Source organism: Equus przewalskii, chromosome 4, assembly GCF_037783145.1.
Source record: "Equus przewalskii isolate Varuska chromosome 4, EquPr2, whole genome shotgun sequence".
Classification (NCBI taxonomy): domain Eukaryota; kingdom Metazoa; phylum Chordata; class Mammalia; order Perissodactyla; family Equidae; genus Equus; species Equus przewalskii.
Window position 1 is genome coordinate 79,657,456 of NC_091834.1, and position 25,648 is coordinate 79,683,103.

The following is a 25,648-nucleotide window of genomic DNA, read 5'->3' on the forward strand; positions in this document are numbered from 1 at the left end:
AATTTCCAAAATGCTGTATAAAACACAATCACTATCATGCGGAAAAGCAGTTAACCTAGCACGCCTGAGGACGCTACGCTTAGAAGGGTCTGCTTGCAACGCTGGCCCTCAGCTGGCATTTGTGAACTAGGATTTCAAGAGGGTTTCCATCATTGCCTGATAAGATGAGCTCATTGTGCCTCAACTGTTTGTGCTAACAATGTGGTTTATGCTAAACATTTGCTTTCCTCTGGTATGTGCTAGACAGAGGAAGCCTACATAACTAGACCCAAATAAACCCTAGGTACTGAGACCCTAATGAGCTTCTCCTTTTACAACATTTCACGTGTTCGAACAATTCATTACTGGAGGATTTAAGTGCATTCCCTGTGACTCCAACAGGAGAAGACTCCTGGAAACTTGTGTGTGGTTTCCCTGAGACTCAACCCCATGTGTCTTTCCCTTTGTTGATTTTGTTTTATATCCTTTCACTGTAATAAATCTTTGCCATGAGTACCACTATGTACTCAGTTCTGTGAGTCCTAGTGAATCACCACCAACTGTGGGGATGGTTTTGGGGACGCTAACACAATCACAGAATGGCAAATAGAAATCTCAAGAAATTCTAGGCTAATGTATATTAGGTAACCACTAAATGTCAATTTGACTGTAGTTCTTCAATTGTGCTAAAAACCTCCATGTGTTCTATTCTTAAAGTTATCTGAAAGAAAAATGTTTATTTACATGGGCAAATTATATATAACCCATTTTCTCTCTTTCAACTCTACTGTTAAAGATGAAATAAAGCTAAAATGAAATTATGAAAACCATCTTCCACCTTATCAGACAAGTAAACAATTTGGAAAGATGTGTATTTTTAACATCACCAAAATTCAGCTATTTTCCCTCAATATTCAGTCTACTTACATATAAGTATAATATGTAACTGTCTAAAAGTTCTATTTATAATTTCATACAAAATTCCATGAGAAGTTGCTCATATTGGCAAGAAATAAAGAAAGTCTTCTTGGAAAAAACGGAAGCTAGTGAATAATATAGATAAAATCCATAAAAGCTGACTCAGTATCAAGGTATAATCTGAAAATAATTGGATCAAGAAAAAAGATTAGTTAAGCAATGGAAGGCTTATTAAATAGTACACAAAGACTTGGATTTTCAAACCAAAATATTTGGTTTGAATATTTGCTCAGATATCAGCATTTATTATAGTTTCACAAAACAAGAGACTTATTGAGAATACCCAGAATCAGAGTATTAGAGGGTTGAACTGGGGTCATACTCATACCTTCATAGACTTACTAGTGATCCGTTTTTACTTCTCATTCTTCCCTCTTCTTATAATTTATCTTTACCAATCAGTATCAGCAACATCATCCACAATAAGCTGATGCAAATCACTATTTCCTTTCTTAACTTTATACTTAACAGAATTTAAGAATTGACTTTAGGACAGATTTAGGAGTACTGGAGTTAGGTGTTCTTTTTATACAGACCACCCTTCCTGAAAGAGGTGCTCAAACATCAATGATAAAGGAGCAACCAGATTCACCACTAAAAAATAACAAAACAAAATTAACAACTATAATTAGTTTTTAGGAAAAAACAAAAATAAAAATATTTTTATTCTTTATATAGAAGTAATCTATTATACTATGGATGATCTAAATGGTAATAGAGTTGGGTAAAGTTTGACAGTTTAAATTATCCAAGCTAGTAAATTCCTTTCTGGAAAATAACAGATTCTTGTAAGCCTGATTCCTAACTCACTAGAGAAAATAACTCAGCCATCACTGAAGAAAGCTTAAGGATGAAGAGGACAGGAAGAAAATGTAAGTGTTATACGGAATCAATAACAAAGTTTAACTCATAGTGTGTACGACTGTGTTTCCCCTCCTCCCTCTACCCGAAAATCAGATGTGGATATATTGTTATGGATTTGCCAAGCTGTTTATAAAGCCCATTAGCTATTTAGTGTCATTACACATGAATTTCATCAGTATTTGTTAAAGTATTATTTAATTAAATCTATATAGGAAAATCCAGACTATAGAGATGTATAGAAAATTAGTATTAGCTGAGAAATAGTTTTTCTAACTCTTTCATTTTATAGATGAAAACTAAGGGTAAGAAGAGTCAAGTGATCTGTCTAAAGTCACAGAACTAGTGACAAGGGCAAAGGTGAACTCTGCTACCTTGGTTCCTAGTCTACTACCCTTCCTGTTAACTACTGTACCTTTTACACAAAAGTCAAAATATAAGGTGATTGATAATGCTAAATTTACAGATGTTACATTATTTCTTTACCAATTTATCAGTTCTCTTAGTTTGTAGTCCAACAGTTCATCATTCAATAAACATTTACTAACAACTTTCAAAATTTAGAAAAAAGGTTTTCTACATCTTTAAGAGATTGTGTACTTAGTTATTTCTGTTGACAAGAGTCGTTTACTTTAGAGTTTGGAGGGGTTAGGAAATAAGTTTAAAAAAGTGTTCTACAGCCCAATTACATACCTGTTTCAAAAGTGACACACTAAAAAAAGTGATAACCTGTATAAGGCACAGAGTTATTTTTAAATAAAGTTAAGTTTATGGAAGATTTGGTAACGGAGATACTCTTAAATCATTTCTAATAAAGTTTAGTTATTCTATTTATGAAATTATACTCATCCTAAGAACACGTATTAAGTAAATACATTAATGGAGGGGGTTGTTTCCCTTCTTTTTTTCAAAAAACCGTCAAATGACAAATTCCCTTCTGATTAAGGACAACTGACACAGAAAAGTTTTTTTAATATTCTCATTGAACAGTATTTTTAGTTAATTTTAAAACTACAAAGAACAAACTAAAGTCTTCCCCTCAATTACATAAAAAGCAGAGAACCCTCACCAAAGTAAAATAGTTGAGAAACAGGTGGCCCAGAAGCCTCTGATGTCAAGCAGTCATGAAGCTGAGAACAAATCAGTGGAAAGCATCTAAGCTAAAATGTGAGACTGACCAATAAAGAAAAAAGAAAGATGTATGGACTAGGAGTTAGTGAGGAAGACACTGAATTGCATTTCAGGAATATACATTACTTCCAAATAAAGTGCCTTTTTAATAGTCACAATTTGAAAAGGTCTGCTAAACTGATCATCTGAGGATCTGAGACCAAGTACCTGCATGGACACTGCAAGGTTGTTAGGTTGTCCACTGCCACCTAGTGGTAGTGCACAAAATGTAGAAAAGTAATATGCCACCACCAAGACAGTGGTCTCTGCACTGGGGGGAGAGCAAGATAACTGACTGCACAGCAGGAAAATATACTAAAACTTCTATTTATAACCCTTTATTTCATTCTTTATTGTGTATGTAATATATTAATACCATATTACATGTATATTTTATAAATAAGTACACAAATATTTGCAATATATGCTGTATAATTTTGCATTTTAAATTCTCCATATATTTAATGAAAAAAAGTTTGGGACCACTGCACCAAAGGGTTAAAATTATAGATCTAAAGATTTAAAACCAAGAGCAATCTCAGAGAAAGAAACATTTAATTATGAGTCTCTCTCTTACTAGCGGTAATGTAATTCTGAGACACCACTGTTGCATAAAAAATATCCACATTCTATCTATTCATGGATTAGATGTTCTTCAGAAATACATATTACATGTATTGAAAAGATGAAATTTAAAAAGCCCATCAAGTATTTACATCCTTAACTTTAATTATGTTATTTGTACATCTACACTTTAAAATCTCTGGTTACTTTTCCCAAAGATGCAACCACAAGGAAGCCTTCCCCCACTCATAGTCAATATATGCTCACAGAATGCAAAGTAAGTGAATAAATTCAAAAAGATTACTTCTGATTCAGCTGCTTCTGCTTACTTTGCCTCTGCCACGTACTAGCTGTGTAACTTAAGGCATGTAACTTACCCTCTCTAGGTCTGTTTCTCCTTCAAAATCATCTGGACATAGCATAGGGGTTGAAGGGCCAGGCTCTGGAGTTATCTCGCTTGACACTGAACCCTGCTCTACCACTTACTAATTATGCGACCTTGAGTAAGTTATCTATCTGTGGCCCAGTTTGCTCATCTATAAAATAGGGATAATAGCAGCTACTCTTCCTAAGGTTGCTGGACAGTCCCTGGCAAGTCGTAAATGATCATTAAATAGTAGCTGCTATTATTATAATTATCATTGTTTTCATCATGATAACTAATATTTGTTAAATGCTATGCTAAGCACTTTGATTACTTCATTTAATCTCCATAGCAGTCCTATAAAGTTTACGTACTAAATTGCCATTTAAAAAAGAAAGTCAAAGTATACAATTCTTGGCACATGGTAAGCATTATTGAAGGTAGTCAGACATTTTTTAAAAAAATTATAATACGGTAAATAATCCAAAATTTAATACAGCAATATTTGGTTCATGTTTTTATATCAGGAAAACAAATTTAAGGACAAAATTGAAGGTAATATATCTCTTTAAAAGAAACAAACTCCAACAATCACCAAGAACTACCATATATTAAGAACTCTGTATTAACATGCTAAGTGTTTCCCTGAATAATCATTCTAAATTCTGATAAGAGGATTTGAGATGCTTCTAAAAAGCATCAGCTATATTCCCCATTATAATGGCTACTGGAGCAATGGTTCTTTACCTTCATAGGGTCAGGCACCCCATTTAAATGTGATGAAAGCCATGGATCCTCTCTCCTCAGAGGAAAGAACATATATACTTATAAAACTTAGCACACAATTCCAGGGAGGGTTTATGGAGTCCAGGATAAGAATCTCTGCCCCTGAGCTCTGAGATTTTGTCCTTTATATCTTGTTATTCTGCTTTTACTCTCTGGTATACAACATATTTTTTTAAATAAATGAATCCATAATACTTCAAGTGTTCATTATCAAATTAAGGAGGGTTAGATACAGCTACCATTTGTTCTAAACATATCATCATAGTAAGTGTTCATTCTGAAAGGGGATAGTTTCAAATTACCAGTGTGAAATAGTATTTTGAAATAAGAAAGATAAACCTTAAAGTAGGAAATGAATATGCTAGATAAAATTTACTGCCTTTAAGGAAGATATTAAGACTAGATTCTACCATTTTTACACTTAATCGTGAATACAGAATTAAGATATAATAGTGATCTTCACCCTATGTAGTCTTCTCACATCTTAGAAAAAAGCTAAAGCATATTATATTTCCAAGTTTCATCTATTACTTATTTTAAAATAAGAACACGACAACCTACAGTATTTTATCATAGTTATTAAATATTAGATATTAATGTATAATACATGTTTCTACAAGGATTAAACTATAATCTAAAATCTTTTTGATGAATAATTATCAAAGAACTTACCATTTGGGGTATCTCGTCTTTTCTCTGTTAGAAAATAAAAGAATATTATTAGACATATGTAATACAAAAAAACCAAAAAATTAATTCATCTAAACTCTGTCTTATTCCTAAGATGATATACAGGTGGTTAAGAAAAGTTTCTCTGAGGAACTGACATTGAGCAGACATCTGAATAAAATGGGAGAGGAAACATTTCAAATACCCTACTGAGGGAATGGCTGAAGGAACACCATGAAGACTGGATTGGAGTGAGTCAAAGAGTGGAAGCAGGTAATTCAGAAGGAGAGCCAGGGACTCTGTAGGGTCTCACAAGCCATGGTTAAGGAATATAGATTGCATTTTACATGTGACAGGAAGCTCTTACAGGGTTTTGAATAGGGCAAGGGACATGATCTAACGTATGTTTTTAAAAGTTTACTCTGGCTACTTTGTGGAAAAGAGATAGTAGGGGGCACAGAGTGGCAGCAGGGAGACTAGTGAGGGAGTGGGGGTAGTGCAGATGACAGAAGATGGTGGCTTGGTTTAGGGTGGTGGAAGCAGAGGTGGTTAGAAATAGATCTAGAACGTGTTTTTGAGGGGAGACAACGGATAGGATTTATGAGGGACCATGGTGAGCCAGAGTGACAAGGTGGAGCCAATGCCTTTTACTGAGATGGGGAAGACTAGGAGAGGAGTAGGAACAGGTCTGACTGGGGCTGGGGAACATGAATCAAGTGTTCTGCTCAGAGATGTTAAGTCTGAAGGCTATTCTGACACCCAACTGGAGTAGACAAGTCTGAAGGTCAGGGGAGAAGTCAGTAGTGTAGGTAAAACTTTGGGTGTCATAAGCACAGAGAGAGTGTAGTCAAAAGCTACAGGACTGAATGAAAGCACAAAGGTAATGAGAATACCCAGAGATGTCTGAGCACTGGTGCAGACCAAAATAATACTGAAAAGCTATAGCCAACTAGATAGGAGTAAAACCAGGAGAATTTCTGTCAATCCTTTGTATTCATACTCTTACATACCAGGTTTGACACAATTTTGGCTTTAAGAAGGTTCAAAAATGATTGAAGAATTTAAACAAATGTAATTTTCACAGATTTTCCAATATAAAATTTTCTGAAATTATAAGAGAAATACCCATAAAAAACAAAATAATTAGTTTATAAACAGCCATAAACTAAAATTAACAGGATTTAATTGCGGGACAAGTTAAAAATCCTGGCAATGGGAAATATATGTATTACTCCACCTGGTGGTCTGATGAAGTAACTTTCTGAAACATTTAATAAGCAAGTCCTATCTACGTCAATGAACGCCAATCTCCAATTTTCAAGGTGATGATATCTCTGCATCCAGAGAGGAAATATTTCTTAGATCAGTGACAGCACAGATACAGAAATATACTGAGATGAATATAAAGTTCAGAGTGTAAGTTCTAAAAGCAATTACTTAGAAATATAACATTATCCTGGCTTGAGAGCCATTCGTGTGGAAAAAAAGGAGGGTTTGGTTGAACAGAGAAGTATGGGAGCTAATCGTGTGATGTACTTGCTAGAAACATTAGCAGAACAGTGTTTAATCAAATCAAGGGACGTTGCAGTATCACACTACCAGTCAGACTACTTTTGGAGTACTGTGTTCAAATCTGGACACCATATCTCAAGGTGTACTATTTCCTTAAATCTGGACCATTTGAAGAAGACATAAAAACCTATAGTGGATTCAGAGCACAGCATATTCTGGATGATGAGTCTATAAACTACATCATGTGAGGAATAAGAAACTGGAACTGGTTAAACCAAAGAAAGTGAAGCCATACGGATGACATGACAAATGGCTTCCAATATTAAACAGCTACTGGGAGTAAAAGAAAATGGACTAATTCTTTGTTGCTCCAAAAGGTGGAGCCCATACATTTAAGTTAAAGAGAGGCGATGCTGGAGTCTGACTCAGCAGGGAGGGCTACCCAGGGGTGAATCAGCTGCCACCCTAATGTGATCTTTCTGCTTCTGAAACACTATGCCTAAAAGCTTAGGAACTATATGAAACAGAATACCTAAGACATCTTTAAGTGACCTACCTATTTCAAAGTCAATTACTCTATATTGTAAGAAGTATTTTCTACTCTTTTTTATATTGAAAACGTCACATATTTTGACTAAAAGCAGCTCAAGAGAGCCCCTGGCCTAGCACTACTGTACGTCATTAAAATAGGCACTAAACCATAAATTATTCCATAGCATTAAATCCTTTGCTAGCATAGAATCAAGTGGTAAATGGCCTTGGCACCAAAAAGAAGTAAAAAAAAATAGGCCCCTAATAATTCTCCTATTCACTTAGTACAAGTGAGATACAGTAAGACAGCAATAGTGAGACAACAGCTTAATTCTTTTTACCTCACCCCCCTCCTGGAAACCCATTAAAATAACAATAAAGATGCATAACATGGAATATATGCTTTTAACACTTCTGTTTTCCAGATTCAGTGTCTTCCTTTTTCATGGCTTACTCCCTCTTATTGGTAAAGCACATCCTTGAACAGAGTGATCTTCAAACTGCGTAATATGTACTCTTGGATATACAGAAAGACTTTCCAAGGAGTATATAGGCATGGCTAGTTTTGTGGGATCTATTTGCTGATCTCAATCCCCATGTTATTTCTTCTAAAATTGATCTACTTAAAGAAGATGCTTTTGGAGAGGTTCACCTTTCCTAATCACCATTCTCCCACTTTACAACAGAAAGACTTGATACACTGTTGTCAAACAGTGCTATATCAATGAAGTTAAGGCTCTATAATAGCCCGCATTGTTCTCTAATTGTTTTACACATATTAGCATCTGATGCATTAAACTAAGTTCTATATGGTCTTATAATATACAATAGTAGGGACAAAACAGAGAGAAGCCAGGCCAGCCCCAGTGGCCTAGTGGTTAAATTTGGTGTGCTCCACTTCCATGGCCCAGGTTTGGCTCCCGGGCATGGATCTACACCCCTCTGTTAGTGGCCATGCTGTGCTGGTGAGCCACATACTGAAAAATAGAGGAAGACTGCTACGGATGTTACCTCAGGGTGAATTTTCCTCAGGTGGAGGAAAAGAAAAAAAAGAGAGACAAGGCAATGTTTACACATCTTATCTGCAACTTTATTTGCTTCTGGGCTTGCCTGAAGTCTTCACAAAGTATAAAACACCTTTAAAAATCTAAGTTATGAACAATGTCATAAAAATGCAAATTTAAGAGTCAATATACATGGAATTTATCAACAAAAAAGGTTACTGGAATGAGTTCTTCAGTAAATCTGAAAAAAATCCATTCTCAATAAAAATATTCTTTCTTTTAAGGTAAGGAATAGCAACTTTTTTTTTTTTTGAGGAAGATTAGCCTTGAGCTAACATCTGCTGCCAATCCTTCTCCTCCTTTTTTTTTTTCCTTGCTGAGGAAGACTGGCCCTGAGCTGACATCCTTGCCCACCTTCCTCTACTTTATATGTGGGACGCCTACCATAGCATGGCTTGCCAAGCGGTGCCATATCCGCACCCAGGCTCCGAACCGGCAATCCCCAAGCCACCAAAGTGGAACGTATGAACTTAACTGCTGCACCACCAGGCCAGGCCCCACAATCACTTTTTTTGTAAGGGGTAGATAGTAAATATTTTAGACTTCGTGTGTCACAGTCTCTGCCATAACTATCCAACTGTGTTGTGGCAAAAAAGTATCCATAGACAATACATAAACCAATGAGCACAGCTGTGTTTCAATAAAACTTTATTTACAAAAATAGGTGGTGGGCCAGATTTGTCCCATGAGCCATAGTTTGCCAACTCCTGTTTAAAAGAATTAAAAAAAAAGAAAAGTTTACCAGATTTCCTTTGTCGCCGGCCCAACAAGTCTGTAACTGCTTTTCGGAATTTTTTTGCTTCCTCTTCATTGGCAAAATTAAGAGCAACTTGACAAGTCTGAAATATTTTCATCAAGAAAGGTAAACAACAAAAAACAATGAATTTAGCTTTACTTAACAAAAAAGTTGATAACCAACAGAAGTACATTTCTGAAGAGGAAAGTTGACTTTATGAGCAGAAAAGAAATTATTTTATGACCTGAATAACTTAAGGAGGCAAAAAGGATGGAGAAGATAAAGTAAAAGACTACTACTAGAAAGGTTACCTATTATCTTAGACACTCCAATATTAAATTGCATACTTCATTTTCAACAAAAACAAAAAATAATAAACTGAATTTGATCCTTCAACAGAGCTCTGTAAATAACTTGGATTAGAAAAAGCAAACTGGAAAAGTTGGTCAATTCTATCTTTACTAGTTTATGTTTTTATTTCACAGCTCAATTACAGGCATTACTTAAATTATAACCTTAATTCATGTAAATTATCAAAAAATGCAGAAACACACTGACATTATTTATTATTATGGCATTTAATGCACATTTTAGATATGTACATATATTTATATCCTATCTAGAAAAATAACAGCTAGAGAAGAAAACACTTTCTGAAAAGATGATCATATCATCTAATCCAATCTTTTTTCATTGTAGAAAATACAAATATAAAAACAAAGAAAATTAAAATCACCCATAGCCATCACTCAGAAAATCCCTGTAAGCATACAGTATAGAAATCCTTCTAACATTTTCCTCAACTATATGCAATAAATTTTTAAAATTCTGTTTTCTCTTATGTATTGTATTTCAGCATTGTTTTAGGTCATAAACCATTTTTTCACAAAATAATTTGAATGGCAATATAATTTCAATATTTAAAAGTTACCAGGGATTAGCGGACAATTGAGAATTCACCTTTATAGATAAGAAAACTAAAGCCCAGAGAGGTTAAACTATCTTCCCAAAGCCACAGACAAGTTAAACTATCTGCCTGAAGACAGCGAGAAGATGAAAAACCAAGTCTCTTTTCCACACAGCAAATTACATTTACAGTACTCTTTGAAAGCCTTTTTTTGGCCCTTAAAATATCTGCCATTTCCTCCTATTTAGCTATAATATCTATAAAGAGGGTTTCAAAGTAAAATAATTCTTTTATTTTATACAATGTTTACACAAAAAGCTCATAAATACTTTCCATGGACAAATGTAAAAGAAATGACATTAAACATGGCAATAAAAGAAAATATAACTTACATCTCCAGCAAAGGTATGAAAATATCCTCTAGGACTATTATATACAAAGTTATTGTATAGCTCTTGTTCCCACAACAGTTTCCCATCCTAGAAAAAAAGGAAAAGTTAAAGTAAGAGTTACCAAAAAAAAAAATCTCTAGGAATAAAACAAAACAGATGACTTATATTACGTGAACTGTTTACATTAACAATAACTTTTACAAACACATATAGCACATATATGTATACTACAGTAGTAACATATCACACAATTTAATCAGTAATTTCTTAATAAAACAGTAAATACTGGATAATAAAACTACATAACAAGCGAGTTTAATTCAGCATGCTAAGATATGACCTCATCAGCCAAGCATTTCCAAATATAGTTACTTGTCAAATACATAACCAGAACAATTACTAGATCATCAATGTTAGACAGACGGTGTAGGATATTTTTGTACATGCGCTAATTATCAATACACAGTTCCATCAGCCATATTTAGACTGTGTGCTATCAAATATTACAGGAATACTTCATGCTGTTTTCCTCAATTCCATAGATGCTGGGAGGGTTAAATATATCTTCTCTGTACTGCTTATTAACAATCTTTGAATTCCTAACTTTTGCAGTGTGATGGGACCCCCTAATTAAACATTGGTATAAGTAGTTTCAATCACGTGCAGAAAGAGACTGACGATTAAAGTGCACCAGGGTTAAACTATGGTTAAGAGAGTCATGGATGATTGTCAGTCTATGGCCATAGTATAAGAAATATAATTAACCATAATACCAAAGGTGGTTAATTACAAGTATTCAGTAATGGTTATCTACAACTGGGAATAAGCGATCAGAAAATTATAATGACTGCCCTATTGTGAAATGCAAGGTCCTACCTAGACCCCAACATTAAAATATTTAAAATACATTGTATACACATGATAACCACTATAATGGAATTCCTTTCTTCTCAGTGGAGTTATATGTGTATTCCATTTCTAAACAGTGCTTGTCCTTGGTGGTAAGAAATAGGTGAAAGGACTTAGGAGTTTCTCTCCAACTATGCATGTGTTCCCCATCCCCTGGAATCACTGTCATAGTAAGCCACTGTTAGTAAAAGGAGCAAGCCATATCTCTCAGCTGTCTCAGGATACGGGAAGTAGATACTAAGAAGAAATTAATTTACAAAATGCAGTAATTTAAATCTCATTTAATCTCAAGGAAATACTTTGCAACAGACCCAGATGGTTATTCTATTTTACAAATCAATAAGTCTAGGCCTAGAGAAGTAAAACAGTTTGACTACAATCTATCTGACCATAAGGATCGTCCAGGAGTCCAAAGTCAGTTTTAGTTTTTTGCAATTATAATCCCATTATACTTACTCCCACATATAAATACTAAGCAAGGAGGCTTACCTACAGGAAAAGTCTTAAAAGATAAATGCAGACAATCTCAGCAAAAAGAATTACTTTTACATAACTATAAGAGATGTATACCTGACAAAGGAATACCTGTCCAATCTAGGACAATGTGGATTTATGCTTGAGAGTGAGGAATACAAAGCTGTGAAAATCTGAATGTACTGAGAAACAACATAAGGAAAATTGGGTAGCAAATGCATTATTATAGATACTGCATAACGCTTTAAACCTAGGCTGAAGTAAACAGCACATACCAAGCTAAAATAGACTTTTCTAGCTCCCTGAAAGGACTATGTTTGCTAGTCTGTAATGAATAGGATGGAATAAAAGAATATTATTAGAAAAGAAGAGACTGGGAAAGCCCAAGATCCAAAGGCATTAAAAACGAATACCTTTAATGTATGGTGGCAGTGGGAAGATAAAAATAGGAAGCTATTCATGTTCCGGCTCCTATTTGGTCACAAGGCTCATGCTTCAATATCTGAAACCAAGCTTCACTCTTCTAATATTAATTTAAGTATAACTTTAAAATTACATACAGGATAAGCAAATCTATACTAAATTATAATTGAGGTAGAAAACCTCATCATCTACAGTTTAAGCTGAAGCAAAAGAAAACTCACCTTGATATCAAATATTCTTAAAAAATAAGATCTCTGTGGATTGTCCTTAACAAGACAAGCAACACCACTGCACTTCTTTGACCACATACAGTTCCGATCTGCTGCATATAACTGTACCACTGCTGATGACATAGTCTGCAAAATAGAAAATTTATAGCCATTAGGTTTAAAATAACATTCAGATGACCACAGTCCCTGCTGACATCTTGGCTGCAACTTCATGGGAGACATCGAATCAGAACCACCCAGCTAAGTTGCTCCTGAATTCCTGACCCACAGAAACAAGGAAATAATGAACATTTATTTTAAGCCACTACTTTTTGAAGTAATTTCTTATGCAGTCATAAATAACTAATACAATAACTATACTAAAACTAATTATTGAAAGCTAACATTTATTGATGCTTAAAATGTGTCAGGAAATGTGCAAGGCACTTTTAAATATAACCCCATTTGATTTTTATTTCTATTATAACCTCATCTTATGCTTGAGAAACCCACGGTTAAAGAGGATAACGTGCTCAATATCACACAGCTAAGTGGCAGAGCTGAAAATTCCAATCCAGGCAATTTGTGACTTCAGATCCTGTATTCTTAAGCTCTGTTATATACTGTTTTCCAATAAAGTGAACTTGTAAGCAATGAAGTAGTAGTATTAATAAATGCTGACTTGTATAGAGGCAGTTAACCACTTTAGTATAGGTAGTAAGTCAAACTTGAAAGCAAGATTTGTGGTTACCAACTACAGTGCTGGACGCTTTAAACATATTATCATCCTGGAAGAAAGATTCTACTATCTCCTTTTTTAAAGATGGTAAAACTGAGGGAAAGAAGATTTTAACTGGCTTGCACATAGTCACACAGCTTGAAACTATATTGAAGATATGAAAAATGATTTGAATGACTACTGTCCCAATTTTCCCAAGGATATACCAACTGGTATCCTTTTAGATGCATAGGAGAGAAGCTAATTCATTATGTGCAATGGACACCTTTGAGCATTAAGGTTTTCCAGCACATCATGTTGTCACCTCCCTCATGACTGTATCATGAAACAATGGAAATTTTCAACTAATTCTACGTTTTGTTTATATTATAATCTAGAATATAACTATTCACACTTAGTTTCTGTAAGAGTGATATACACATACACTCTAGTACAGCACTTACAGATCCTCTGTAAACAATAATCATGTTTTCTGATCCAGTAATCTCACTCCTAAACTAGAAATTAAGTTAAAATATAACAAAAAATTGTATTTTTAATATAAACATAAAAACCAAAATATTTATATGAATATATATATTAATCATGATTTTTTAAATAAAAGGAATTTAACTAGAAATAGGAGATGATTTAGTAATTACAGTAAATCAGTTCAATGAATACTGGGCATTGTAACAGAAAATAGACTACATTAAGATTTGGAGATAGTGTTGTTTTGGGTTACTTAACTATGTCTGGGGAATGTACTCCTTGGATAAGGGGATTCCAAAGAACTATTATATATACAAGTCTTTTATAATAATAACAAACTCAGAAATGTAAGAAGAGTGTACTGTTGGGGATCAAAATTCCAAAAGACTTTCCCAGATAACTGTGCTCCATGTTATGTTTTTAACTTCTGCAGATCAAAACTCATCTTTGAATTTCACAGTCAGTCATGAACAGGACACAAAGCAGCTGGAAAAGTTCCACAACAGTCATTAAAAAAATTCTGAAGATAGCTTAGAAACTAAGACATTGAGTTTACAAAAGGAGATTGAAGAGTGTGGGTACACCTTTGGCCTGCTGAAAACATAGCTGTGTTCTTCCGCAAGTACAGAATCTCAGCATGATAGCTCCAGAGACTCCCTGACCCCGAACCTCTAGCACGGAAAACTTCAGAAAAGTGGATTTGGCATATACTATCCAAAGGTATTAAAGATCAGGCTGAAGAATTCAAAAATTAGATGAGAAAATTTGTTTTCCAAGGAAAATTCATATAAATTGAAGCCCTTTTAGTATGGTTCTGTCAAAATGCATTCATTTCTAAAAAAGAAAAGCAAGTAGGAAACTAGATAGCAAGAAAAAGATCTAAAAATCCTCTTACTTTACTTTTTAACCAGAAAACAAGAACTAACAGCTTGCAAAAGAAAAAATGTGCTATTAAATAGAGTCTGAAATCCCATTATGGAAATCCCCTTGCCAAAGGACCAAATATTAATATTGTAAAACATTGTCTGGATATATACGTGAACTTAACAACAAAAACCTAAAAATCCATATTTAAACACTTATATACATTTAAAACAAATTCTTAAAACATCTGCTTAAGAAATAGAGACCCGTTAAACAGTTTGATAATTTTCCATACAAACATGGCCGGCATTATAAACCTTATTCTACAATTTATAAAATTTTAATTCTAAAGAATCCAACTAATCATTAAGCAATTTTCAGTAACTGGATTTTCAAAATTTTGCTACAGTCGTATTGTCAGTCTAAGTGTGTCTCTTTCACTCCTTCTTATCTTAGATTATCAAAGTCTTAAAATTATATACCATAGCACCTTGTAAAGCCTTTTCTGATTAATTCAGAATAATTATAGTGAATTCAAAATAGGTTACACATATAACATTCAATATATAAAGGCTAAAACTAGAAAAAGAGTGACTATCCTTTAAATTCTAGATTGACAGTGGCTTAATTAAGTTTTTAAAAACATTCCTTCCATTCCTTTAAAGTAATTACAGCTAATCAACTCCATTACTTTTTGTCTTTCATAATCAAGAAGGTATTACTGAAAAACAACCCAAGGACAAGTGCTTAGGAAAGGAAATTTATTTCTTATTAGCCCAATAAGGTTAGGGTTAAAATTTATTAATTAAAAGGAAAAAAGGTAGAACTTCTTTAGAACTTCTGTAGAAACAGAATCTATCGTATGCATCCTAATATTTCAGTACTGACAGATCGCAATAACACATTCCTCTTCAGCACTTTCACTCTCAAGGGCAGAAATAAGATGAAGTAGGAATTCCGGGATGGGAATCCTTCCCACCGTCCTTCAGCAGGGCACACTTACCTCTCCAGAGTTGACCTTGCACCGGTCAAGAACTTCTTCCCTGATACCCCAGGCTGAAACGACTGTATGCTTTTTCCTTGTGTTTCTAAAGTACCTTTTTGTGTATCTTGTGTAAATCTTGTTACATCACAGATCTTATTCTAAAACAGAATAATTTTCTGTATTGACTTATTACCCATTAAATACACTATGATTCCCTTAAGCACCTAAAATAGTTCTGCAAGCCTATACTTTCATTTCACCTACACTTTGCCCCAGGTAAGCAAACATTTGTTAAATTAAAAGTTGCATATTCTGATTTTGATAATGATACTATGATAATGAATAAGAGAATGGCCCTTGATTTTAGGATACAAACCCTCAAGTATTATAAAGAGGCATCACATGGACAACTTACTCTTAATGACTCAGAAAAAAATAATAGCATGCATATATATACAGAGAGGGAACCATATATATAAATGTATATAAAATGTTATAAACGTCTGACAAACTTGGATGAAGGATATATAGGAATTCTTTGTACTGTTACTTGCAACTTTTCTATAAGTATGAGTTTATTTTGAAATAAAAATTTTTTACAGTACAAATTATTCATAAAAATGTAAGACTTTAGTCCTCTTCCACAGCCATGACAGGATTGGGAAGGTGGCTCTATTCTCAGAGCCACTGGTACCTCCACATATGTTAGCCACTGCCACACTGACCCAAAACTAAGAAAACTACCACTTTCCCCATTTTTCTCTATACTTACACCAACTCTGTTCAAAGGAGTCATCTTGAAGAAGACTTAAATCATAAACATTCACTATTTTATAGTTTAAATTTCTTTCACATTTTCAGAATAACCATGTTATATAACAGGTCAGAATAAGAATTTTAGATCAGGAAACTGAGATGCTTCTTTTATTACAGAATTGGCTAATTACAGGGGAAAGACTGGAAAATACCAGGACTTGTAGATCCTTGCTTGACAACCAACTGCCTACAACAAGACTAATATGACCTAACACTGAATAAGTGTCTACAATGATTATTATTTTAATAATGGAATAAATATACAATGCTGTTAAAGGAAATAATTTTTAAAGATCTATTTTCAACAAATATCCAAAATAAACTGAGTGCGGAAAAAGAAATCAAATGACTGAGTAAAATAAACTCTTTTCTATGATTACAATGGCCTAGATTAATAGTCAAAGCACTCCAGTTTTCATGTGTGTGTGTGTCCCATTTCTAAAATCTAATTCAGAAAAATTCATCCTACGTTTTCTCATTTTATAAAAGCTAAGCTTTAAATATGTTCCTAGATGCTCTGATGAAGTAGTCACGTGAAATGTCCCATTATTGTCCTGACTATGGAATTTTAATATGAAACATTATAATAGGAATTATAAATATAAAGAAAGATAAAGTACTTGGTCGAATTCTTATAATGACTGAATTACGCAGTGATCTCAAGGAGCAACTTTCTAAATAATTAAAGTATAACATCTCAGTTACATGGCTATCTAAAATACTCAATACAGAAACCAGCAATTTAAAAAATAGAAACAAGACTCCTGAGTGATGAGAACCAATAAAAATTATCCAGGAAAAGAAACGACAAATAATTCACTCTGGAAAGGAGGGATTTTATCAACAGGTAGTTTCCACAGTGGGAAATAACCAGAAAAAGAAAGAAAAAAACAACAGAAAAAGACAAAGATCTTTCTTAAAGAATACATCAAGTACAGAAGACTCCACAAGAAATACTAGTAATCTTTTAAAAATCAAAGCTAGAGGACTGGAAGAGGAGGAGGACAAAAGCAGTAGTAGCAAACAGAATCCTAACAGTGAAGCAAAACGGAGCCGGATAAAAACAGCTGCTGTTTTAGGAATGAAGCACAAAATGTTTTTCAGGCCTTAGTAGCTGTTTAAGAAAACTACTGTGCCAGGTATATTCATTTGGTACATCGTACCTAATATGTACACAGCACTGTGATAAATGGGAGTGGGGTGGCAACACAAGTGGTGTTGAACTCAAAAATGAATTAAACAGACGTAGTCCTCATGAAACGTGCTCTAACGGGCAAACATTAATAATTATTACAAATGCTAAAAAGGGAAAACCCAGTATGCAAGGAAAATGTAAAACCTACCTAGCATGGGAAGGCTTCCCTAAAGTGATACTGTACCTGAAGGATGAAGAGGAATGAGTCAGGTAAGCAAAGGAGTAGGGGGAAGTGGAGAGGAAACAGCATTCTAGGTAGACACATCAACAAAGACTCTACAATGGGAAAGTGCTACATGAGTTCAGGGAACTATGTGTGGTGGAGGATAAGAAAGTAAAGAGTGGCATGGAAGGAAGGTACAGACTTAATATTAAAGCAACATCAAACACAGCTCAAGTCTGTAGTTTAGAGAGATAAACAGCCACATACAGTTTGGAGACCTTGTCTGGAGAGGTGGTACAGTGGTATATCATTTCTGTAACAGCCTTGATGCCTCTCAGTTTCCCCAGTCAGGTATACTCTCCTCCCTCACTGACCCTGGGTTTGTCCATATGACTTGTTTTGACCAACAGGACTTTAGCAAATCTAAGTAGAGGCTTGAAAAGTACTTGCACATTGTGGCTTGCCTTCTTGGAATCGCTGTCCTAAAACCTGGGGTGCAAGATCACATGTAGAGCAAGGCCCCAGTCATGTTACCTGTCCCTGCTGAGCCCAGTTCCCATTAGAACTACCAGCTGAATGCCAATGCATGAGTGAGCCTAGGTGACAGAAGCAGACTAACCACCCAGCCAATCTGCAGAATGGTGAGAAATAAACTGATACTGCTTTAAGTTACAAAGTTTTGAGATGGTTTGTTTGCAGTAATAGATAACAGATGTAGGGGATTGTTTTAGTATACTAAAAAACATAATGACCTCCAATAGATGGTTCTAGTTCCTTCTTCCATTCCATTTATACTAGACATGTGTTTAAAATTACCAGTAAAGTTATCAAAATTTTTTAACTACAAATCATAAAAGTTTTAGAGCTCACTCTCATTACCAGCACATTTTCTCTTTTGGAAGTTTTTTAAAAATCACTTTATATCCAAAAGGCTTACTAAAAGGCACGTGCTGGGCACCAGACTAGGCTCACTCACTAAACCACTTACAGCCACACATCAACCTCACGTGGTGCTTGTGATTTAAATTCATACCTCTAGAAAATTATAAATTATATGGCACAGACCCTACCTGCAAACAATCAAAATTATAGATGCTAAAACTACAAATGGCAAGGCTTACTGCATTCTTAATTTTCTACTTGAAGGATAATCATATACAGATAAAGGTGAGAGGGAGACATCTCATCACAGACTGGGTCATGTTTGCAAACAGGTGAGGACACCAAGTTAAAACGGCAGCACAGGTATGGCTTACTCTCTTCTGCCTCTCCTTTTCTATAGACTAAGTGGACCTACTTAAAAGGAATTTTTCTCTTCTTTCGTCTTCTATCTCCTCTTCCCTCTGTCTGCATCTCTCTTGCAAGGTCAGTTGGATTATGGTAAAACCTAAAGTTTGAGTTTGGGTTTTCAGGGCATGAAGGTGGAAAGGAGGTCCCCTAGGATTCTTACCTCAGCTTACCAAAGTTTAACATTACCAGCTGAGATCCAGGCCCTGATAACAAGGTATACATATATAATTCTGCTGCCACTACCCTGCGCAAATAACAGTTTGGGATGAAAAGGTGGAAAGGCAGGTACTTTGGTCACTGATAGGATCGGGGTATTCCTGAATCCTAGAGCCAAATACCATCTGATACCATCTCACCACAGATTTATCAAGCATATAATCCAATCCCCTCATTTTACAGAAGAGGTTAATTTATTTGCCAAAGGTCATATACCAGTCAGTTCTGGATGAATTTCCCAATTAGCTGCTCAGTTTTTATTCACCACACACTACTCTGAGTTCCTAATTTGTCATATTTTTGCTCCATTCCATTTAAATGATTCTCCAAGAACAATATATACTTAATATAACTTTATTCCTCTACTGACCCCATTTGGCTAAGTTTCTTTCTTTATTTTGGTGGAGGTTAAGGGGGAGATTGGCAGTGGTGGGGTGGTGGTGGAAAAACAGGATTGCTAGTGCATGAGGAAAAAGGATCTATGTGAAAAGAAAAATTTCAAGCAGATGTAAGTTACATGTCCTGGGGACACAGGTAGATTTACCTAAGTCAATTAAGTTTCAGGGTCTTTTATTTGGAAGAGCCCCTTACAAGGCTCGGCTCTTCTCCTTTGGGGGAATATATGGAGGTAGCAGCAACTCCAGCCTCATGCCTAGGAGTTCCTCTCTAGCCATCCCTCAAGGTGATCCTGGTACTTCCATCAAGGATAAACTCTCTCAATAGGCAAACAGATATTTGCGTTGGGGGGGAAGGGATTCTTTTATAGTCAATATTATATCCAATGTTAGAATTCTTCATATAACATTTTAAATAGATAGTTATATAGCATTTGCTTAAATATCTGCTGTAATGAGGATCTCTCAACTTGAGGGGAAAAAACTTACTGTTGAGCAGCTCAGAAAACTCTTAGTACTGAACCTAAATCTGTTTTCCTGGCAATTCACACCCATAGGTATTTTATTCTTTATTCATTCATTTAAATGCCTGTTGAGCATTTGCTATGTGATAGGCACAAGTGTTACGCACGATAGCTACAACGATGCAAAACTAGAAAGGTATACTGGCCCAACTAATTACAGCATACTTATTTCTGTGTAGTAGCAATAACATTTTCACTTCCATACTTCTCAGGTCATCTTTTTTTCAGCTAAAATTTAATTTTGACCATTCCTCAACTGACCTGATTTATGATTCTTTATCCATTTGGTTGCCTTTGGTAAGATAAAGTAGATAATTTACGTGTGGTCTGTAATATTAGACTATTAGCAAATATTAGTGCGGAATAGTAACAAAACGATGAGGGAAATGATTTGTTCCCTATCACAAAAAGAAATGCACGCGCAGCCTCGTTCTACCATATTCTATGCTGACGCCACATGGGACTATCTTTCTCTAATTCACTATCCTCTCTCCTATCCTGACCTTCCATTTCAATTCCATGCTCCCAAAGGTAACATACCCTCTCTCACCCTCCTTTTACCCAGCTAACTGCTCACCTTTCAAACCTCAGTTCAGATGTCACCTATGGGATCCCTTCTCTGACACCCCAAAAGAGTGATAACACAACTTATTGTTATATCCTACTATTTATGAGGATAAGCAACATGAAGCCTGCCTAACAAGACACTTTGGTCAGCTTCAGTCATCAACAATTAGAAGAAGAAAGTGGTTCCTTTTTTCACTGAGCCTTACCAAGAAGATTCTCTTCAAAAAAGTCAGTGGCCTGGTTAGGTAATTAGGTCCTCTCAAACTACACAAATGGTTGGGTTAAATAAACATCTTTTAGTGGACAGGAAATGCTAAAGAATTAGATGAAACAGAATCAAAAAGTGGACAAGAATCAAACATGCTGAGAAATTTAAAATTCATTTGGAAAAAACAAAAAGCTTGGAACAGGAAAAATGATGATCTCTGATATAGCTAGTACAGGGGTGTTCCCATTAGGACTCACAGATACTAAGAACAACTCTCTTGGAAGGAAGCCCAAGTGAGTGCTTCCTCAATAGACAGCAGAGCTGCAATCCTATGCAGTCTAGCCCACGTACTCTGAAAATACAGGCAAACACTACTCAAACAATCCTGCTTACGTAGAATAGTAACAAATCTACAAAACACTAAGACGTAAGTTTCTGATAACTAGCAGGAATAAGAAATATTACATAATCAAAGGTAACATAACATACAAAGTGAAAGCAGAGCTATAACTGGCTAGTAATTGCCCTAAAAATTAAATCTCATCATGGTCAAAATGAATAAATTTGTAAGATGCGGTATGCTAAGACAATTTGTATCCTACAGTAACAATGGAATTTGGAGCAAGGAAATAGAGCACATTAAAATATAGGCTACCCAAAATGTTCACACAGATGACCTCGTTTATCATATAAGAGTTAAACTAAGTTCAGTAATGTATTTGATCTATTTAACTAAACCACGGTAAAGGGGAAACACATTTTAGAAAGACTTCCATCAAAACCACTAAAATATTTCAGAATTTTACATTTACTAACTCAAATCTTCAGAACCTTAAAATTACTCAGGCAACTGGAATTTTCTAGATCATCAAGAAAATATCCACTTAACTCCTTAAATAAACCACAGTTCAGCTACACAATAGGATACTATACAGCTGCTGGGGAAATAAAAGAATAAAGAGGCTCTTTAAGTAATGATAAAGAAAGATCATCAAGACACATTGTGATGTGAGAAAAAAGGAAGGTGTAAAATGAAGGGAATAATATGCTACCATTCGTGCACAACAGCAGAAGCAAGAATAAATAATCTGCATTTGCCTAAGTATGCATCAAACTGTCTGGAAAGGACGCAGAAGACTAGTAACATAGCTAGCTGTTAGGGGTTTATGTGTGTGCATGTGTTTCGTCCGGGAAGGAAGGGCTGGGTGAACATAGGATAGGATGGAAGAGAAACTCTTCACTTTCTTTTCCTACTTTCTTATTTTAAACCATGTGAATATTTCAGCTTTTCAAAAAATTAAATACTGATTTGAAAAATACACACACAAAAGAAAGAAAAAGACCTATTCAGGTCACATTATGGTACAAGTATGGGGGGGGAGCGGGAATCATCCTCCTCATCTAGAAACTGTAACCCAAGAAGAATTTCTAGTAGCTTTTAAAAGCCTTCCCCTTAACAATTAAGAGCGAACATTGCTGAAAATAGCATACTACAGTGTTTAAAGGCACAAAGTGATAAAAAAGCAAACTTTGGCTTCTATAATCTATGTCTGTAACGCGGGTCAAAGTCTATGACTTCTTTCACAAACTTTCCCTTTGAGTCTTTTGAACTCTTAAACATGATTAATCGAGATAAGCAAGTTTTAAATTCAATTGGCTTTGTCTTCCACATTTGTTATTTTATGTGCAGCAACTCATAATTATCCAAACTTTTAAAGACAGTCACAGGGATGTGTGTACATATTATATATATAGCACATTTAATTTGCTTGACTTTCATATGTACAATCAAGGTGGGGGAAGCACATGCAAAGAGAAAGCTAATCTGAGAGTAAATAATAACTTAAATTCAATGTACAATCTAACTAAGGACTTTAAGAACAACATTTAAGACTCTTCCATACATTATGCATAAGGACTGGATAGGCAAAAAAAAGGGTAAGAACCTTTCTGAAGTTGTTTTTAAGATTGGCACTTTATTCACAATTTCAAAGACTTAAAATTGTAGTGTTAAAACATTAATAATTATCTAGTCAATAATTTGAAAAATATATTATTTATTCAATAAACTAGGCTTTATATACTTCCTCAGAAAGCTCAATGTTACTGGTTTCAAAAAGCAGTATTTATTCAAAATGCATGAACCAATATTTCTAAGTCTGGTTATTACTGAAATTGAATGAACATACATAACTAGATGTTTGCAACTCCCAAGAAGGAATAGGAAGCTGACTGTATTAAAATAAAAGGTAGATCATGTTATTTTTTCTTTTAAAAGATCTTTACCATCAATAAATCAAGAACTTGGTGATGTGGGAGAAATGTGAGGATTTTACATAATATAATAACTACTTTATAAAATTACATTATGTGTCGTAAAGGCAAAAGCAACAAGCTAATTATTTTCTCTTTAAATAGAAAGGTGACTCTTACATCCTGTGTATATATTTAATAATGTGAATGTAAATTATTTGAGAACTAATTCACTTTGAGTCAAACAGACCTTTTACAACGTTACTGTCCTGTACAGGTAAGCCCCAGATCTGGGTGGCTAGAGTGCAGGTGGGAGGGTGCTGTTAAGATCCTGGACTACTCTTCCTTCTGCCCTCTGGAGCCACACTGTCTAATAGTAGTCACTAGCCATACAGAGCTATTTAAATCTAAAGCTGAAAATTCAGTTCCTCGGTCATACTAGCAACATTTCAAATGCTCAATAGCCACAGGTGACTACTATATTAGACAGCACAGCTGCAGAATATGTCCATTATCAAAAAGTTCTGTTGGACAGTGCCACTCTGGAAAGTCCCAGGAAACAGATTTTATAAAAGTACTTTCTTAGAACAAGATGTGGAATACATAAGGTCAAGGACAGGACAGAATCAGGATCATCAGACAAAGGAATATTTGTAATAAAAAGGATTAACAAAATCATATTTATTCAGAAAATGGGTAACTGAAGAGACTAAGGTTGGGTATGAAATTCAATTTAACAAATATTTATGATGTGCTAAAAACAGAAAAATAATTAAGGGATGGTCCCTGTCTTCAAGGAGTTAGTAACCTACTAAGAGAGAGATGCTTAAAAAAATAACCACAACAAAATATGCTACAAGTACCGAAATGAAAGCACAAAGTGCTCTGGGAAGGCTGAGAAGGAAGCCTTGAATTCTGACTGGGGAGGGCAGAAAATCAGGGATGTCTCAGGAAAGAATACAGTGAAGACTGAAAGCACAGACTCTGGGATAGATTCCACCACTTATTAGCTATGTGATTTTCGGCAATTATTTAACTTCCCTATTCATTTCCCCTTCTGTAAAATGGAGATGCTATTACTCACTTCATTCTGGGGTCTTATGAAGATTAAATTAGTCAATATATGTAAAGTGCTTTGAACAGTCCTTTATCATAGTTATTAGAATCAAATGAAATAACACACAGAAAGTGCTTATAAAATTGCTAGGCATGTTAGGCACTTATTGAATATTAATTATTATGATACTCATATTATCAGATGTGACTGTTAAAAAGAGATGGTGCTTTACCTTTCACACATTGTTGTGATGCATAGATACACTGTATATAAATGTAATGTACTAGTTAATTGCTTAGTAAATATGAAGTATGTCCATCACTATTGTGCTAAGAAAACACAAGGCATGGACTTTAATGAAACTCAAGGTGTTGATCTTTAAAGAGAGGAAGGGAAAAATTAGAAAACCGTCAGGATATGCAAAGATAAAAATTAGAACATATGAATGGCCTGGGCCCGGTGGTGTAGTGGTTAAGTTTGCATGCTCCGCTTCGCAGCCCAGGGTTCACCAGTCGGATCCTGGGTGTGGACCAACACATCACTCATCAAGCCATGCTGTGGTGCCATCCCACATACAAAACAGAGGAGGGATGAGCACAGATGTTAGCTCAAGGACAATCTTCCTCAAGCAAAAAGAGGAAGACTGGCAGCAGATATCAGCTCAGGCATAATCTTCCTCACCAAAAAAAAAAAAAGAACATCCATAATATTTCACAGAATTTTACAACTCTGAGACATATTTCTATTTTAATTTACATTGGAGTGTATTTCTAAAAAGGACTAAACCATTTTCTTGAAATATCTTATGCCTTTTTCCTTATCAGATTTCCAAATAATGCTAATTCTTATGCCTTTTTCCTTATCAGATTTCCAAACAATGCTAATATCAACTAATTTGAACTGAGTACTTGTATTAGGCACAGCGATAAGAACTTTACTTATATTTTCTCATTTAATATAAACCCTAGAAGACACTAACTTCATATAAGAGGAAATTAAAACAGACAGATTTAGTAACTTGCCCATTATCATAGAGGTAGCAACTGATGAAACTGGGTTATAAGCTCAAATCTGCTTACCTGCAGAGGCCATGCTGTTAACCACTGTACTGTTTCTCAGTCCAGAAAATATTTAAGTTAAATGTCCCATTGGCTTCTAAATAGGGGAGGTGGGATTTCAATTGCTTTCCTAAAGTAAAAATTTTAACTGAATATTAAGTCTATAGGAACCCCTAATAGTTAATTTTTGTCACAGGAAAGGAAGATAAACCGATAAGTGTTTTCAAACAAACATAATTTCACAGTTACAAACTAGTAGATATCTGAAGAATATTTTTTAAAGGTTCCATAAAGCCAGCATAACCCTGTTAACAAAAAC

General features: G+C 34.8%; 1 protein-coding gene across 1 annotated transcript in view; it reads right to left on the bottom strand.

Annotated features, from left to right (window-relative positions):
- WASL (WASP like actin nucleation promoting factor) overlaps window positions 1-25,648 on the bottom strand; it is a 72,343-nt gene that overhangs the window by 21,069 nt on the left and 25,626 nt on the right. The window contains exons 2-5 of the mRNA XM_008534842.2: window positions 12,541-12,675; window positions 10,514-10,600; window positions 9,221-9,317; window positions 5,375-5,398 (exon numbers count right to left, since the gene is read on the bottom strand). Of these exons, the coding sequence (XP_008533064.1) occupies window positions 5,375-5,398; window positions 9,221-9,317; window positions 10,514-10,600; window positions 12,541-12,675 (343 nt within the window). The remainder of the gene's footprint in view (window positions 1-5,374; window positions 5,399-9,220; window positions 9,318-10,513; window positions 10,601-12,540; window positions 12,676-25,648) is intronic.